A 19,316-nucleotide genomic window follows, 5' to 3' on the forward strand; every position below is an offset into this window, starting at 1 on the left:
ACTTCTCTTAAAAAGCAAACACCACAATTTCTTGTTTCGTTTTCAGTCTTTAAAAACTACCCAAGCAATTCACGAATACTTTCTCTTTGTAAAAGAGTCTATTAATACAGGGTAAAGTCTGAAGTCCTCCAGCCTTCCCCAAAGGTAAACACATGCCATGTGGTTATGATATTTATGACATACTATTTTACCTGCTTCCTTTACTTAGTATTGTGTCTTGGAGGTTTTTTCCCCAGGTTAGTTAGTACATGTAAATTCACCTTGTTTTTAAAAACAATTGTGTAGTATTCAATTAGAGTGTTGTTCCATTGAACATCTGAGTATACATGTGTATTTCCATGGACAGATTCCTGGAAATGGAATGGTAAGTCAAAGAATAGGTGCCATCTATACTAATAAAAGGGTAATATGCTAATTAGACTGGGTTGACCAGACATCTTCCGGTCGTTCTGCCTTCCTTTCGGACAAAGCTCTGGTGGCAGGGGCCGAGGCAGAGGCGGTTAGGGGCAATCTGGCAGGCAGGCAGAGTGGTTAGGGGTGATCAGGCAGGCAAGCAGGTGAGCGGTCAGGAGCCAGCAGTCCCGGATTGTGAGAGGGATGTCCAACTGCCTGTTTAGGCCCGATGCCTGGTGGTCGGACATCCCCTGAGGGGACCCCGATTGGAGAGGGTGCAGGCTGAGCTGAGGGGACCCGCCCCTTGTGCACGAATTTCATGCACCGGGCCTCTAGTATATACATATATGTGTATATTTTAAAAATCAACACAGATCTAATTTACACACAATAAAATTAATCCATTTTAAGTGTACACTCTGAGTTTTGGTAAGTATATCTGCCATGTACACTCTGAGTTTTGGTAAATGGGGCTGCTAAATAAATATAGCCATGACTATAATCTAGATATGGAACAATTCCCTCATTCCAAAAGTTTCCCTTATGCCCCTTTATAGTTAATCCCCCCCCCTCCAATTTTCTCAGGAAATCCCTGATCTACTTTGTTACTGTAGGTTGATTTGCCTTATCTAGGATTGCATGTAAATAGAATTATACAGCATGTATTCTCCGGTACCATCTTCTTTCACTGAGCTTATTTTTGAGGCTTGGTCATGTTGGAATATCCATAGTTTGTTCCTTTTTATTGCTAAGTAGTATTTCATTGCATGGATTGACTACAATTTGTTTAACCATTCAGATGAACATTTGGGTTTCCAGTTTTTGGCTTTTTTACAAATAAAGCTTCTGTAAATCTTCATGTACAAGTTTTCATGTGGATATATGTTTCCACTTTTCTTTGGTAAAGACCTAGAAGTGCAATTATTGGATCATGTGATAAATGTGTGTTTAACTTTATAAAAAATTGCCAAACTGTCTTCCAAAGTGTATGTATATTATTTTAACTTTCCACCAGCAATGTGTGAGCATTTCAGTTGTTCTGCATCCTTGTTAACACTTGGTATTGTCAGCCATTTAAATGTTAGCTGTTCTGCCGAAACCGGTTTGGCTCAGTGGATAGAGCGTCGGCCTGCGGACTGAAAGGTCCCAGGTTCGATTACGATCAAGGGCATGTACCTTGGTCGTGGGCACATTCCCGGTAGGAGATGTGCAGGAGGCAGCTGATCGATGTTTCTAGCTCTCTGTCTCTCTCCCTTCCTCTCTGTAAAAAATCAATAAAATATATTAAAAAAATAAAAATAAAAATAAATGTTAGCTGTTCTGATAAGAGTAGTGATAGCTCATTGTAGTTTTAACTTGCATTTTCTGATGATTAATGGTATTTAACATTTATTTTCATATGTTTATTGGCCATTTGTATGTCTTATGTGAAGTATTTATTTAAATCTTTTGCCTGTGTTTTAGATAATAGCTTTTTTGAGATAATGAGTATAATTCACATACCATACAATTCCTCTATTTAATAGTTTTTAATATACTCAAAGAATTGAGCAGCCATTATCAGTCAGTATTAAAACATTTCATCGAAGAAACCCTGTACTCATTAGAAGTCACTCATATTCTCCCTTCCCCTCCAGCTCCTGGCAACTACAGATTTACATTATATCTCTATGGATTTGCCTGGATATATATATTTTTAAATATATGTACATATATATGTGTGTGTGTGTATATATATATGTGTATCAATAATATATATAATATATATAATCTACACTAATAAAAGAGAAAAATGGTAATTGGCGTACGGCGCTACCCTTTTCATTGGCTAATCAGGGCTATATGCAAATTAACTGCCAACTAAGATGGCAGTTAACTGCCAACAAAGATGGCGGCTAATTTGCATATGTAGGCACAATGCAGGGAGGCAAAAGGGAAAGCAGGAAGAAGCCCCCTGCCACTGACAGTGATCGGAAACCCAGGGGGGAGCTAAGAGGTGGGGGGCAGGGCAGAGGCGGCTCTGGGGCGTTAGGCCTGGGCAGGGGCGGAGCCTGCAACCGTGGGGAGCTGGGGGTCCCCTGCCCAGGCCTAATGCTTCGGCCAGAGGTGTTAGGCCTGGGCAGGGGCAGAGCGGGAGATCGCGGCGCTGCTGCCGCTGCGGGTCCCTGCTGCCCGGGCCGGACGCCTCGGCCAGAGGTGTTAGGCCTGGGCAGGGGCGGAGCCTGCAACCGCGGGGAGCTGGGGGTCCCCTGCCCAGGCCTAACGCCTCGGCCAGAGGCGCGAGGCGTTAGGCCTGGGCAGGGGCAGAGCGGGAGATCGCGGGGAGCTGGGAGTCCCCTGCCCAGGCCTAATGCCTTGGCCAGAGGAGTTAGACCTGGGCAGGGGCAGAGCGGGAGATCGCGGGGAGCTGGGAGTCCCCTGCCCAGGCCTAATGCCTCGGCCAGAGGAGTTAGGCCTGGGCAGGGGCGGAGCCTGCAACCGCGGGGAGCTGGGGATCCCCTGCCCAGGCCTGACACCTCTGCCGGAGGCCTCAGGCCTGGTCAAGGGGCCGATCTGGTGATTGGTGATCGGAGGGTGATGAGGGTCAACTCCTCTGGCCGAGGCATCAGGCCTGGGCGGGGGGCTGGGGGTCCCCTGCCCAGGCCTGATGCCTGGGCCAGAGGCATCAGGCCTGGGTGGGGGGCGGAGCTGGGGATTGGAGGGATATGATGGTCCCCTTGCCCAGGCCTGAAGCCTGAGTCAGAGGCATCAGGCTTGGGTCGGGGGTGGAGCAAGCGATCAGAGGGAGATGGGGGTCCCCTGCCCAGGCATGATTCCTGGGCCAGAGGCCTCAGGCCTGGGCGGGGGTCAGAGCCAGTGATCGGGGGGGAGATGGGGGTCCCCTGTCTAAGCCTGACACCTCTGGCGGAGGCGTCAGGCCTGGGCAAGGGGCCGATCAGGCGATCGGAGGGTGATGGGGGTCTACGCCTCTGGCCGAGGCATCAGGCCTGGGCAAGGGGCAGAGCCAGCAATCGGAGGGGTCTGGGGGTCCCCTGCCCAGGCCTGATGCCTGGGCCAGAGGCATCAGGCCTGGGCTGGGGGCAGAACCAGTGATGGGGGGAAATGAGGGTCCCCTGCCCAGGCCTGACGCCTCTGGGCAAGGGGCCGATCCTGCGATTGGAGGGTGATGGGGGTCAACACCTGAGGGCTCCCAGTATGTGAGAGGGGGCAGGCTGGGCTGAGGGACACTCCCCCCCCCCCCAGTGCATGAATTTCGTGCACCGGGCCCCTAGTAAATATATAATATATAATAATATATATACTAAATCAATAATATATATATTATTGACATATATATATTATTGATTTCAGATAGGAAGAGAGAGGAAGAGAGAGATAGAAACATCAGTGATGAGAGAGAATCATCCATCAGCTGCCTCTTGCATGCCTCACACCTGGATCAAGCCCGCAACCTGGGCATGTGCGCTTGACTGGAATCAAACCCGGGACCCTTCAGTCCACAGGCTAACACTCTATCCATTCAGCCAAACTGGCTAGGGCCGTGGCCGGCAAACCGCGGCTCATGAGCCACATGCGGCTCTTTGGCCCCTTGAGTGTGGCTCTTCCACAAAATACCACATGTGGGCTTGCATGTACAGTGCGATTGAAACTTCGTGGCCCATGCGCATAAGTCGGTATTTTGTGGAAGAGCCACGCTCAAGGGGCCAAAGAGCCGCATGTGGCTCGCGAGCCGTGGTTTGCCGAGCTGCAGTTTGCCGACCACTGGGCTAGGGCATCTGGATATTTCAAAGAAATGGAATCATACAATATGTGGGGTGTTGTTTGATTTTGTTATTGAGTTGCAAGGGTTTCTCATAGGCTTCTCTTTCTGCAGCCCTTATATCTACAGTCAGTGTTGCATGGGACAAATAGCAAGGTTGCTGTGCACAAGCAAGGCACTGAGGGAATGCCTGCTGGGGTGGATCCCAATAACTCTCATTGCCATTGTCTGAGTGTCTTCCTTGCTTCTTGATACATTGAACCTTGAGTTTGTGAAGCCCTCAGACCCTTCCCACTTCTGCAGTAGCTCTCCTCTGCTTACTTTGCATGTGTTTTTCTCTTTCCTTTTTCTCTCAGTTTGATTCTGTCTGTTTCATATTTTTAGGAATTCTTCAATAAATCTGGTCTTTTGATGGAATGGTTTATTGTTTTCTAGTGCTTTGGGATTTATCCTGTCTATGGCCTATCATTTCAAGGGCTGTAGAGAGAAAGGGGATGTAGATGTGGGTACTTTGCCAAATTGATTTGGTTTCTGTGTCTCACCTTCTAGAAGGCCTAGACTCTATAATGACACAATGAGGTGGGGAATGTTTGAAGTATGGAAGGAAACTGAGAAAGGAGACAGGAAGACCAGGGCAGATGTGGCAGAGAAGGGGTCTCATGCCTTCATCACTGAACTGGGACTCAACTCTTGCCAGCCACTGTAGCTGTGGTGGCCTATATGGCACCCTCCTTTCCTTGTGCTTTTTTAAAAAAGTCTTTATTGTTGAAAGTATTACAGATACCACCTTTTTTCCTATTGCCCCCTTCTGGCCAGCACCCTCTTTTAGTGCCTTCTGACTTGTGAGCAGTAGGGGATCCATGCTCAGCTCAGATTAAGACTCAAAGGCTTGAACCTGCTGTTTGACCACAGTGCCTTCCCTTGGCCCTCATGTCCTTCTCAATGAAGGATCAGCCTGGAAGGCAGTGGGTGGTGCACCTGGAGGTGCCTTCTTTAGGGAGGACCTTTCTTCAGGCTATCCAGGATTCACTTGTGCTTGGGTTTATAGATGCAGTAACTGAACACTTACCGAGGATCATTTCCCTTAATGCCTCTCAAGAGGAAACAGGAAATCTTATCTATATAATAAAGAGCCAGGGTCATAGCGACCAATTACGATGGAAGGTTTGACCAGACTGGAAGTCAGTGCTGGGTTGCCGTGGTGTAAATATCTGATATGCAGAATGGTCTTAGGCCAGTGATGGCAAACCTTTTGAGCTCGGCGTGTCAGCATTTTGAAAAAACCTAACTTAACTCTGGTGCTGTGTCACAGAAATTTTTTGATATTTGCAACCATAGTAAAACAAAGATTTATATTTTTGATATTTATTTTATATATTTAAATGCCATTTAACAAAGAAAAATCAACCAAAAAAATGAGTTCGCGTGTCACCTCTGAAACGCGTGTCATAGGTTCTCCATTACTGGCCTAGGGGGCTGCAGATCAGGCCTGGAGAGAGGCAGGGTCTGATCCGTAGCCTCTGTGGCAGCTGTTGATCAGAACTTGCCTCTCTTTCTCTCCCGGCCTGGCCAACAGCCTTGCCTCCATTTCTCTCCAGGCCTACACCGGGACTGCTGATCAGCCCCGCCTTTCTGATCAGGCCCCATTGATAGGCCCAGAGATGCTGACTGGCATAGAAACTGACCAATTAGAACCAAATCTGGGTGAATGTAAGGAGCCAATGGCTGCCTAGGAGGTAGAGCTTTTGACGCTGACTGGCATAGAAACTGACCAGTCAGACTCAAATTGGCAAGCAGAGAAGGGCAATTGGGGGCGAGATCAAGCCTGCAGGGGAGGGCAGTTAGGGTGATCAGGCAGGCAGAGGCAGTTAGGGGTGATCAGGCCAGCAGGGGAGAGCAGTTAGGGGCGAGATCAGGCAGCAGGGGAGGGCAGTTGGGGGTGAGATCAGGCCGGCAAGGGAGGGTAGTTAGGGATCAGCTAGGCAGAGGTAGTTGGGGGCTTGATCAGGCCAGCAGGGGAGAGCAGTTGGGGGCTCGATCAGGCCGGCAGGGGAGGGCAGTTAGGGGCGATCAGGCAGGCAGGCAGAGGCAGTTAGGGGCAATCAGGCAGGCAGGCTGAGAGGTTAGGGATGATTAGGCAGGCAGGCAGGTGAGTGGTTAGGAGCCAGCGGTCCCAGATTGTGAGAGGGGTGTCTGACTGCTGGTGTAGGCCCGATGCCCAGTGGTCAGACATCCCCCGAGGGGTCCCCGATTGGAGTGGGTGCAGCTGGGCTGAGGGAACCCCCCCCCCCCCCGTGCATGAATTTTGTGCACTGGGCCTCTAGTTTTGTCATAACTCTGGACCAAAGTTATGACCTCATGTATTCAGGCTGAGTCCTTCATTATCACTCTTGTACATATCCCTAGTCAGGAGTCTTAGAGGCTCTAACTTTGGACAAGTCAGGATGTCCTGAGATCCCCCAGTTGGCTGTGTCTAGCCTTGCTGATCTCAGAGGAGATTCCCTTGACTGGGGTCATCCTTTTGTTCTCTGTCCTTTCAGCCAGGTGCTCTCTTCCACCCAGGTGGCCTGGCCCTAGGCCTGGCCTTTGCCAAGCCCAGGCAGCCTCCCACCTTCCTTCATTGTCCTCCCCACACCACCACATCTTTTGTAGAATCTTTGAGAAAGAAGGAGTATTGAGACTTACCTGAAACAATGCTTATAATTTTATTATTTTCAAGTGTCAAATTAGCCAAGCTTCATTGTTGTTGTTTTGAAAGATGAATTAAAAATGTGCAAAGGACAGTCATTAAGAAATGTCTCCCTCACACCTTTTACCCAGTATACAGATCACCCCCAGAAACAGTCATTATTACCAATTCCTTTAATATCCTTTCACAAAGATTTTATACATGAACAAGTGTATATGTCTAATCTGTTTTCTTCTTACACAGGCATGCTATGCACATTGTGATATCTTTTTTCACTTCATTAGACATTTAATTTTTTTGAATATATAATATGTGATTTGGTCCAAAATTTAAAAGGTACAAAAAACAACAGAAATCTCCCCTTATAACTCTGTCCTGGCCATCCAGTTCCCCCTGCAAGGAATAATGTGCACAGATGTGTATTTAGACAAAATATCTCTAATTTTTTTTTTTTTTTTTACCCCAAAAGAGTCATTCTTTTTTTTTTAAAAAAAAGATCTTTATTGTTGAAAGTATTACATAGGTCCTCCTTCCCCCCCCCATTAACCTCTTCCAGCCCGCTCCCATTCCCCGCCTCCCCCCAGGCCCTCACTACCCCATTGTCTGTGTCCATGGCTTATGCATATATACATATAAGTTCATTGGTTGATCTCTTCCTACCCAACCTCCCCTGCCTTCCCTCTGAGGTTCAACAGTCTGTTCATGCTTCTGTGACTTCTGGGTCTATTTTTTTGAAAATAAAATATTTTTATTGATTTCAGAGAGGGAGAGAGAGATGGAAACATTAATGATGAGAGAGAATCATTGATTGGTTGACTCCTGCATGCCCCCTACTGGGATTAAACCCACAACCTGGGCATGTGCCCTTGACTGGAATCGAACCCAGGAACCTTCAATCTGCAGGCCGACGCTCTCAAGGGGTCAAAGAGCCGTATGTAGCTTGCGAGCCGCAGTTTGCCGACCACTAATAGACGAAACAAGTATACAAGACGAGTGTGGATGGGAGAGTTGGAAGGGGTCGACCTCAGTGAACGTACCTCAATCAGACTGAGGACGTTTTTAGCAAAGGCCAGCTTAGGAGTACCCTAATTAAGTTAATAACAATGTACCTACCTATGTAATTTAAGTTTAAAAAATTTGGCTCTCAAAAGAAACTTCAATCGTTGTACTGTTGATATTTGGCTCTGCTGACTAATGAGTTTGCCGACCACTGACCTAGGCCATTTATTATGTGTATATCTGCAGGGGCAGAGCAGTGTATAAAGACCTTTAGGGGTGTGTGTGTGTGTGTGTGTGTGTGTGTGTGTGTGTCCAGAAAGATCAGTGTGTGTTAGAACCATGCTTCTGACCCACTTGCAATCAAACATGTCTGGGGTTGAGATGGTAGAGATAAAGCTGGCTCCGTTTTTGGCATGTACACTACCTGTCCACCTGCCACATGAATAGCAGTAACACATAGTCAGAATTTTACCTGCTGGGATGGTGCCTTTGACTTCATGATCAGCTTCTTTACTATCATGAGATGAAATGCATATATAATGTAATCTGCCAACTTATGTCATTTGAAAAATCAGTGAGTGTAATGTCCTGTTAAAAAGAGAGACATAAAAAGGAAAATGTATATGATAAAATACATAGTATTTAAATAACTAAATGCTTAGATATGACTGTACTAAAAAAAGACTCCTCCACAAATTTCCAAAGTATTCCTAGGTCAGCATGCAGCACCACACTCATTGATAACCATGGGACTAGGTCATGCTGTCTAATGCCAAATGTCTTTATATTTTCGTTTTAGATAAGTGCAATAGAGTTCATTTCCATTTGCCGTATCGTTGGCAATTCTTGGATGGAGGCAAGTGGAAGGATTTGGACAAAATGGAGCTTATTGAAGAGGCATATAGCAATCCTAATAAAAACAGGTAGGAAATATGTCATTTGTATCTGCTTTGTGCCTGGGCTTTTTTGTGTGTGTTGTGGGAAGTTTAGACACACACAAGCGTTTAGTTTTTAGTTTTGTTTTTTTTCTCCAAATATATTTTTATTGATTTCAGAGAGGAAGGGAGAGGGAGAGAGAGGTAGAAACATCAATGATGAGAGAGAATCACCAATCAGCTGCCTCCTGCATGCCCCACACTGGGAATCGAGCCTGCAACCCGGACTTGGGCCCTGACTGGAAATGGAATCATGACCTCCTGGTTCATAGGTCGACCCTCAACCACTGAGCCACACCAGCTGGGCCAGCAGGATTTAGTTTTGATGGCCTTTACACACTCTCTCACACATACACACTTAGTAAGCAGAATTGGAAGTTACTGTTCATACTGGAGGTTTGGTGCCTCTGTTCTTCCACCTTCCTCGTTTTTCAGGGAAAAGCTGTGGGGGAAGGAAATGGTGGTAACAAGTGAGTTCTGAATTATTTGTTGTTGGGACTGATCACTTGCATATATCTTCACTGACTAGTGCAGAAAAGCAAGAGCAATCATTTGTGAAATTTTAGCCTTTGCCTATGAAGTCATTTGGCTGACTTGCTGTTTATCCAGCCTTTAACTTTCTTATTTTTCTAAATGTGTCTCAATATTTTCACTTAGTCAATTCAGAGTAAATGGAAACCCTGGGTAGCTTTATTTTCAAATACTTATCATGTCTTGGATTGAACTTGCTAAAATATGTTGTCAAAAAGAGAATTTGCATTGATTTTTTGAGTGAATAAAATAAATTTGTACTTAGAGTACAATTATGTGCAAATTGCTACTGCAAAGTATGTGAAACGAATTATTCCCTTTAGGAGGATTAAATGGCTCACAAACCACCTGTCTCTCTCTCTCCTTCTCTTTTATTCTGAAGCAAAATTTACACACAGTGAAGTGCACTGATACTGAGTGTATAGTTCAGTGAGTTTGACAAATGCATTCACTTGTGTAGCCAACACTGATTCAGGTATAGATCGTTTTTATCACCCCAGCAAGTTTCCTCTTGTTCCCTTTCAGTTAGTGCCCACCCCCGTAGGCCACTGTTGTTCTGATGACTATCACCATAGATTGCCTGTTCTTGACCTACAGCTAAGTGCAACTATACACTGGACTGTTGTGGCTGGAGTCTTTCTGTCAGCACTCTGTTCTCGAGACTCTTCCAAGATGTCTTGTTCACATGCACACAGGCTTCCTTAGGGCAGTTGTTCAGGGATGAAACTGCTGTAGGGGGGTAGCCTGGGTCCATCCTCAACTCTGCCAGGTGATGCCAAGTTGTTTTTCAAAGGGATTATGCCACTTTCCACTCCTATTAGCAGTCTCTAGTGACATGTCTCCCTAACGTTTGTTAGTGTCTGCATCTGAACTTTTCCTAGTCTGGGGGGTGTAACTGGTATCTTCGTTTGCATATCCAATGAGTCAAAGTGTATCCCTATATATTTGTTGGCCATTTGTGCTTCCTGTGCTATTAAAATCTCTGTCCTAGTAGTTTGCCTATGTTGGCAGAATTTAGGGGGAGGTTGTGTTGTGTTTTTATTATTTTAGTTTTAGGAATTTAAAAAATTTTAGTTACTAAATGTGTGTTGAAAATGCATTCTTCCTGTCAGGTTATGGTATCTTTTAATGAAGAGAAGTATTTTTCCATCTTTTTTTTTTATTTTTATTGTTTTATACTTTTCATGTCATAAGAAATCCTTCCTTAATCCAAGACCATAAAGAAATTTTCTTTAAAAAGTATTAAGGTCTGCATTTAATTTCTTCCTGTATGTGTGAAATATGAGTTCAGTTTCTTACGCAGATGAATTACCAGTTTTGCCAAAGGCCAGTTATTATAAATGTATTTAATATAAAAATTTAAAAATTGTGGAAAATGCCGAAACCGGTTTGGCTCAGTGGATAGAGCGTCGGCTTGTGGACTGAAAGGTCCCAGGTTCGATTCCGGTCAGGGGCATGTACCTGGGTTGCAGGCACATCCCCACTAGGAGATGTGCAGGAGGCAGCTGATCGGTGTTTCTCTCTCATCGATGTTTCTAACTCTCTATCTCTCTCCCTTCCTCTCTGTAAAAAATCAATAAAATATTTAAAAAAAAATTGTGGAAAATATACATAACATAAAATGTACCATCTTAACCATTTTTAAGTGTACACTTCAGTGGCATTAAGTACATTCACATTGTGTGCAACCATCACCATTAGCCATTTCCAGAAGTTAATTTATTTTTAAATCAATAAAAACTGAGCCAAATTTGGCAGAACATTAACACATTTTATAGTTTATTTTCACATTCAGCTGCCAAATATTACTTTTTAAAAGTAGGCCATTTCTTTTCCACCCGTTTTCAATGCCGCCTGTGTTAGATGCCAAGTTAGCAAATACACACCCAAGTCTGTTTCTGGTCTTTTCTGTTCATTGGTCTGTTTGTATCAATACCATGCTGTTTTACCTCATAATGCTTTTTAGTTGCATCTGGTGAGGCAAATCCCTACCTTGATTTTCTTTATATTGTCTTGGTTCTTCTTGGTCTTTTGCTTAGAAATTTGAAAATCTACTCAATTTTCACACAAAAAAACCTCTGTTGTGACTTTTTAAAATTGAAATTGCATTGACTGCTGTCAGTTTGGGGAGAATTGACATCTTTATGATGCTGAGACTTTCATACGTATAATAGCATCCCATTTATTTAAATCTTTAATATAGTTCTATAATTTTCTCCATTAAGGTCTTATATATCTTTTGTTAGACTTTTTTCTTTTGGGATCTGTTAGTTCCTTCACTTAAAAAAATTTTAAAAATACGTATTTTCCCCAGTTTATTTGAGATATAAATGATATACAACACTATTTAAGTTTAAGGTGTACAGCACAATGACTTGACATGTATATATTGCAAAATGGTTACAACAATAAATTTAGTTAGTATCCATCACCTCATATGGTTATAAAAAATTTTTATTTCTTTGTGATGAGAACTTTTAGGATCTATTCTCTTAGCAGTTATCAAATATGCCATACAGCATTGTTAACTGTAGTCATCATGTTATACTTTACATCCCAGTTAAAAAAAATTTAAGTTATGTTTTCTCTCTGCTGATGCATAGAAATGCAACTGACATTTGTATAATCTTATATCCTGCAACTTTCCTAAAATATCTTAACTCAAAAGATCTGTTAATTTATGTGAATTATCTATATAGTTATATATTCTAGTAACTATATGCAGAAATCAACATAATTGGTGAATAATATTTTTATTTCTTTTAAATTCATATACATTTTATTTCTTTTTATTGCCTTATTGTAGTGGCTAGGACAGCCGTGGGCAAACTACGGCCCGTGGGCCGGATCCGGCCCGTTTGAAATGAATAAAACTATTGAAAAAAAAGACCGTACCCTTTTATGTAATGATGTTTACTTTGAATTTATATTAGTTCACACAAACACTCCATCCATGCTTTTGTTCCGGCTCTCTAGTCCAGTTTAAGAACCCATTGTGGCCCTCGAGTCAAAAGGTTTGCCCACCCCTGGGCTAGGACCTCCTATATCATGCCAAATAGGGGTGGTAATGGCTGAAATATCATTCTTTCCCTCTGATTTTAAAATTAATAACTTTAAATGTTAAAATGGTACTCATTTAACCATCCTATCTAATAAAAGACAAAAAGGACAATTAACCATACCTCCGCTATGCTTCCCATGGGCTAATTAGGGTGATAGGCAAATTAACTGCCAACAAAGATGGCGGTTAATTTGCATATGTGGGCACAGTGATGGCAGGCGAAAGGGGAAGGACGGAAGAACAGTGGTCGCTATGGCGATTGGAGGGAGAGAGAGCCGGGGTGCAGGCTGGGTGGCACCCCGGCACCCCAGCACCTGACATGCAAAGGTCGGGGATGAAATGACTTTTCCCAACCACATCTGCAAATATCCTGGGGAAGGCATCACTGAAGAGTTCACAACAACTCTCTTACTTGGCAAGGAAGAAAACAGTTGGCAACGGAAACAATCAAAGTTAAGGTCCCTCTGAGTAAAAAAGAGTATTTCCAACGTAGAGGAGGGAACAGGCAAAAATAATAGGTTCTCATGACTTCCACTGAAGTTTGAGTAGATGACAGAGTCAAAACGAACATACAAATTAAGACAGACAGTGGACATTCAAATGACCCGAATCAACTGTCACTGTTTGTCCCAATAGCAGCAATGCTTATGTGATAATATAGTTTAACAAACATACAAAACAAGTCACATGATAAGAGAGGTTCGGCTTCTAAAGTAAATTGAATTTGTTCTTTAAAAATTCTCATGTCCTCCCCTCTGACTATAATTCTTAATTTTCCAATCAGAAAATTACCCCAGGTGATTCAGTAACATGTAGAACTCCAGTAACCTAACTTATTTAAAAAAACAAACATCCCAACCATTTTTAAAATATTTAAATTGATATTTTAGGGTTAAAATTACAGAAGATATTTAGATCCAAATATATTTTCTGAATAGAAAATATTTCAGTTTTTGATTTAAAAAAAAATAAACATAAAAAAATATATAAGTGACACATTTTCCCAAGGAACTCTGAATTAGTACCTTTCCCTCTAACTTTCTTCAAATTAAGAGAATCTATGGAGTTCCCTATACTGCACAAGTTTTAATGAAAGAAAATAAGACTTTCTAAGAGCATCAAATACATGTTTTCTTATTTACAAACATATATACTCTTTTCTCTCTCTCTCTCTCTCACTTTAAAATATATTCTTACTGATTCAGAGAGAAAGGGAGAGGGAGAGAGATAGAAACACCAATGATGAGAGAGAATCATTGATCAGCTTCCTCCTACACGCCCTGTACTGGGGATCAAGCCCACAACCCGGGCATGTGGCCTGACCTGGAATCAAACTGTGACTTCCTGGTTCATAGGTCCAAGCTAAACCACTGAGTCACACTGGCCGGGCTCAATTCTTATTTATAAATTCATTCCAAGGACATACACAGCTTGAAAAGCTTTGGAAGTAGTTTCAAAAAAACTAGCTTTTAAGTAACAAGAAAACAGTTATAGAAGAAAGTTTAAATTAAAAGAAAAAAATTGTTTTAATTTATTCAAGAGTGAGAACATCCTCCATGAAAATGTGTACCTTGACTGTGGATGGCTGGGTGGCCTTTTCACACCTTAGGAATTCAAATGCTTTTTACAATGAAAAGAAAGAGAGTTTCATCATTTCTCTCCCAGGGTAGATGTCTGTCAATAGAAGGTGGACATCAATAAAAGGAGGGGCTTGCACAATGAATCCAGAAAGTCAGCAATCTATGAATAACCCAGAACTGAGTATTTATCTCTTCTGCCACACACCCTCCCTCCCAGCCAGTGAGCAAGATAATTACTCTCAAGTCAAGCTAAATGCCCCCCAGTCACAGTGGCCCAATGCTGACATAGAAAGCATACAAATAATTCTCACTCTGGCATAAAAGTGACAACTTTCTTGGAAGAAAAGCAGATACTGTAAATTTCTCAAAGTCTTCCTAAAACATTTTTTAAAGTAATTTTTACTTCTTTAGAAAAAATGCATACATGGCAAACCATCTGTAATAAAAGGCCCATTCTATAAAATTTTACCTGGTCCTACTCAGATCTGCAATCATAATCATATTTACAGACAAATATATCTATACTAATAAAAGAGTAATATGCTAATTAGACTAGGAGACCTTCCAGGAGACCTTTCAGATGTTCTTCTGGACAAAGCCATGGTGTCGGGGCCGAGGTAGAGGTGGTTAGAGGCCAAGAGGGGAGGGCAGTTGTGGGTGATCAGGCTGGTGGGGGGCGGGGCTGTTGGGGGTAAGCAGACCAGCAGGGAGACAGTTGTGGATGAGCAGGCCAGTGGGGAAGGGAGGTAGGGGCGAGCAGATCAGCAGGGGGGGCCAGTTTGGGGTGATCAGGCTGGCGGGGGGGCATTTGGGGGCAAGCAGGCCGGCAGCGGCGGGGGGGGGCAGTTGGGGGTGGGCAGGCCGGTAGGCAGAGTGGTTAGAGGCAATCAGGCAGGCAGGCAGGCAGGCGAGCGGTTAGGAGCCAGCAGTCCCGGATTGCGAGAGGGATGTCCAACTGCTGGTTTAGACCCGATCCCTGTAAACTGGCAGTAGGACATCCTTTGAGGGGTCCCAAATTGGAGAGGGTGCAGGCCAGGCTGAGGAACACACCCTCCCCTGTGCACAAATTTCGTGCACCGGGCCACTAGTCTATGTAATAAAAGCCTAAGTGACCATTACGGCGGAATGCAGAATGATTGGTCGCTGTGATACGCAATGCAGGAGCTGCCCCCTGGTGGTCAGTGCGCTCCCACAGCGGGGAGTGCTGCTCAGCCAGAAGCCAGGCTCACAGCTGGTGAGTGCAGCTGAGGTGGTGGGAGCCTCTCCTGCCCCCATGGCAGCTAAGGAGCAGCAAGCTGAGTGGTAAGGAGCGAGGGATCCCGGATTGTGAGAGGGATGTCCGACTGCCAGCTTAGGCCCAACTCCCCCCCCCCCCCGACTGCCAGTTTAGGCCCGATCCCCAGAGGGATCGGGTCTAAGCCGGCAGGCGGACATCCCCCGAGTGGTCCCAGACTGTGACAAGGTGCAGGCCGGGCTGAGGGACCCCCTTTGTCCCCAGTGCACGAATTTTGTGCACCGGGCCTCTAGTGAATATATGTTTGGAACTTTTGGCCTTGTTAAGGAATTCTAATGTTATTCTTAGTATGCTAGCAGTTGTTTTTTTAATTGTATATGGAAATTGAATTTTATTGAGTGCTGCTTCTGCATTAATTAGGAGCCCATGTCTCCTTAATGAAGTGAATTATATTAATTTTTTAATGTTAAGCTACCACATTCCTGGACTTAAGTCATACTTAGCCAGGATACACATGCTGACACACTCAGACTCTTTCACATAGTGCTGAATTTGGGTTGCAGGTACTTAGTTAAAGATTTTTGCATTTATGTTTGGTAAGATTGGTTTGTACTTGTTTCATATTATCTTTGCCTAGTTTATTTTATTTTTATTGATTTCAGAGAGGGAGACAGAGATATAGAAAGAGAATTGGCTTCCTCTTGGACACTCCCCACTCGGGACCGAGCCCACAACCTGGGCATGTGCCCTTGACTGGAATTGAACCTGGGACCCTTCAGTCCACAAGCCAACACTATTCACTGAGCCACACCAGCTAGGGCATCTTTGCCTAGTTTTTTATCTTAAATTCATAGCCTTCTAAAAATGGGATTGGAGTGGCTCCTTTTCTGTTCTTTGAAAAAAATTGATATAAAATTCGAATTCTTAATAATTGATCATAAGAATGTTTAGGCCTAATGTTTAATTTGTGGGAAGACTTTAAACTACTAACCCAATTTCTGATAATTGTTATAGGGCCAGTCAGGTTTTCTATTTTTCTGTGAGTCAATTTTGGTAAGTTTATTTCCAGGAGTTTGTTCATTTATTTATTTTCAAAGTAATTGTCATAAAGTTGCTTGTGTCTATGGCATCTTTAATTTTTATCCCTTTCACATTTCTTTTTTTAATTTTGTTTTGTTAAACCTCATCTGAGGATATTTTTTCCATTGCTTTTCAGAGACAGTGGGAAGGGACAGAGAGAGGGAGAAAGAGAGAGAGAGAGAGACATCGATGTGAGACACATGGACTGGTTGCCTCATGCATGCACCCTGACTAAGGACCCACAATCTGGGTATGTGCCCTGACCGAGAATTGAACCCGTCACCAACTGAGCCACACTTGCCAGGGCCCTTTTACATTTCTAATATGTCCCCCTTCTTTTTTTCTTGATCTATCTAACAGATTTATTAATTTTCTAATATTTTTCTTTTTTAAAAGAACCAACTTTTGTCCTTTCTTGATCTCATATATTAGGTGATCCATGGTTTATTTCTTAAGTATATTTTCAAAATGTGTTTATTTAATTTTAAATGATTTGCATTGTGGTCAGAAAGTAAAGAGCATATAATAATAAGCTCCTTGAATTTTATTGTGACTAGCTTTATGAGTGTAGCACAGGGTCAGTTTTAGTAAAAGTCCTATGTATGCAAAAAGTTTTTTTTGATACAGTTTAGATGAAGTGTATTAATTATGTGGTTCAAATCTTCTATATCCTTATTGATTTTTTTGCTGCTTTAATCAGTTACCCTCAGAGATATGTTAACATTATAAATTTGTCAGTTTCTCCTTGTAATTCCATCAATTTTTGTTTCATTTATTTAAAAAGTCCTTTAAAGCATATATAAGTTTAGCATTTATATCTTCTTAGTAATTTCAGCCTGTTAATGTAAAGTGAATGATTTTTATTTCTAGTAATGATTTTTTTAAAAATTTATCTTTATTGTTGAAAGTATTACAGATGTCCCCCCTTTCTCCCCCCATGACCTCCTCCATCCTGCACCTGCCCCTTCTAGGCCTTCACTACACTATTGTCTGTGTCCATGGGCTATACATATATGCATTTAAGTTCCCTGGTTAATCCCCCCCCCTCCCCCCCGTAATGATTTTTGCTTTAGATTTGTCTTGTTTGATATTAATATAATGATGCCAACTGCTTTTAGTTACTGTTTACTATTCTTTACTTTCAAGCTTTTTTGTCCTTATATTTTAGATATATTTCCTGTAAACATCTTAGAACTTCTTTTTTCAGTTTGACAATGTTTGTTTTTTTTAAAAATATATTTTATTGATTTTTTACAGGTAGGAAGGGAGAGGGATAGAGAATTAGAAACATTGATGAGAGAGAAACATCGATCAGCTGCCTCCTGCACACCCCCTACTGGGGATGTGCCCACAACCAAGGTACATGCCCCTGACCAGAATCGAATCTGGGACCTTTCAGTCCACAGGCCGACGCTCTATCCACTGAGCCAAACCGGTTACAGCTTGACAATGTTTTTTAATTAAAAGTTAGTTTACTTACATTTATTGTGATTACCTGTACATTTGAATTAATTTTCACTGTCCATCTTGATTTTTTTGCTATTTGACCTGCTTTTTCTATATTTCTTTTCTCTCTTTTTGGTCTTCTTTAAGATTTTTTTCCTCCTCATTTAATTTTTTTTCGTATCTACTAGCATATACTGAATATCTGTTCTTTTACTGGTTACTCTAGAAATCTAAACAGGTTCATTAACTTATAGCAAACTTTAGTTTAACAATTCAAACTAATTTATACTTTTAATCATTCTCTTGAATTATAAAAGAAACTTGAACATTTGAATTCTGAGGTAGTTCCATTCAAACTTATTTACTCCGTATATGAATTTGGGCAAATTACTTAACCTTCCCTATATGTCAAGTAGATAAAATAGTTTTTACATCAAAGGGTTATTTTGAGAATTAAGTGTTAATATATATAAAACACTCAGGAAAGTGCTAGGCATGTAACATGTCTATATACATGTTGCCTCTATTCTTTTTTTTATTTTCCAGAAGTTGGAAATTAGCATAATTTTACACTGTTAATATTTGCTTCAACTTACACATTTATCATTTTGTTTTGTGCTCAACATTCCTTTGCCATATATTTCCTCTTGGATTATTTTCCTTTTTAAGTTCATCTCCTAGAAGTTGCCTTAGTAAGAGTATAGGGGCAAATGTGTTGTTTGTTTGTCTGAAAGTATCTTTATTTAGTCCTCATTTTTGAAAGATCATTTTATTGGGTATTTTCTTTGAATTCCTCAAAGATTATTCCATTGTTTTCTGGCTTCCATTGGTTCAGTTTAGAAGTTAGCTATAAGTCTAAATATAGGTATAATAGTTTCCTAGGACTGCCTTAGCAGTTTACCGTGTGGTGACGTAAAACAACAGAAATTTATTCTATCACAGCTTTGGAGGCGAGAAGTTAGAAATTAAGGTGTCAACAGGGCCACACTCACACAATAAACACTCATTATATGTTAACTATTGTTATTTTGGCTTCTAAGGATTTCCCTTTCTTACCAACTAAGCAGTGCATTAAAATTTTTTTAAAGCAACATTTTCTGTGTTGTGAAAAGAATGTCATGATAATGAGTTTGATTTTATTTTTGCATGGCAAAACTGATCTTAAAAAGCAGTCCTCCCCTCCCCACTTGGAAATACTTTTTTTTTTTAATGTGCATGTTAAATTTACTAGTATGTTCACACCTAGCATCCGAGTGTCTCGAAGACCATGGGTGGAAGTTGAGGGGCTTATGTTCATCTGATTGGTGGAATTTTAAGTATATCCCTTGTATTCTTTTGCAGGATCTTATGTGCTGACTTGGTCAGTATCTTTCGCTCTGATTATCTGAACTTTGAGTCTATGAAGTTCGGCACTGCCCGGGCTCGCCGCCTCTCCACACCGTCTTCTGTCACCAAACCTCCACACTTCATTCTCACCACGGAGTGGATTTGGTACTGGACTGATGACTTCGGTTCTTGGCAGGAATATGGAAAACAAGTAAGTGTAATAGAAAGCGGGCAAATGTTTCCTCCTTAGGGCTATATAGACAAGCCCTTCTAAGCACAGGC

At 42.2% G+C, this 19,316-nt stretch overlaps 1 protein-coding gene across 2 annotated transcripts in view; it reads left to right on the top strand.

The window, feature by feature from the left end:
• The window catches only part of PARP12 (poly(ADP-ribose) polymerase family member 12), a 50,015-nt gene that overhangs the window by 11,762 nt on the left and 18,937 nt on the right, over positions 1–19,316 (top strand). For both annotated transcript variants that reach the window (XM_036328561.1, XM_036328563.1), the window contains 2 exons: positions 8,641–8,764; positions 19,050–19,245. In XM_036328561.1, coding sequence (XP_036184454.1) covers positions 8,641–8,764; positions 19,050–19,245 — 320 coding nt within the window. The remainder of the gene's footprint in view (positions 1–8,640; positions 8,765–19,049; positions 19,246–19,316) is intronic.

This window comes from Myotis myotis, unplaced genomic scaffold (genome assembly GCF_014108235.1).
Source record: "Myotis myotis isolate mMyoMyo1 unplaced genomic scaffold, mMyoMyo1.p scaffold_m19_p_11, whole genome shotgun sequence".
Classification (NCBI taxonomy): Eukaryota; Metazoa; Chordata; class Mammalia; order Chiroptera; family Vespertilionidae; genus Myotis; species Myotis myotis.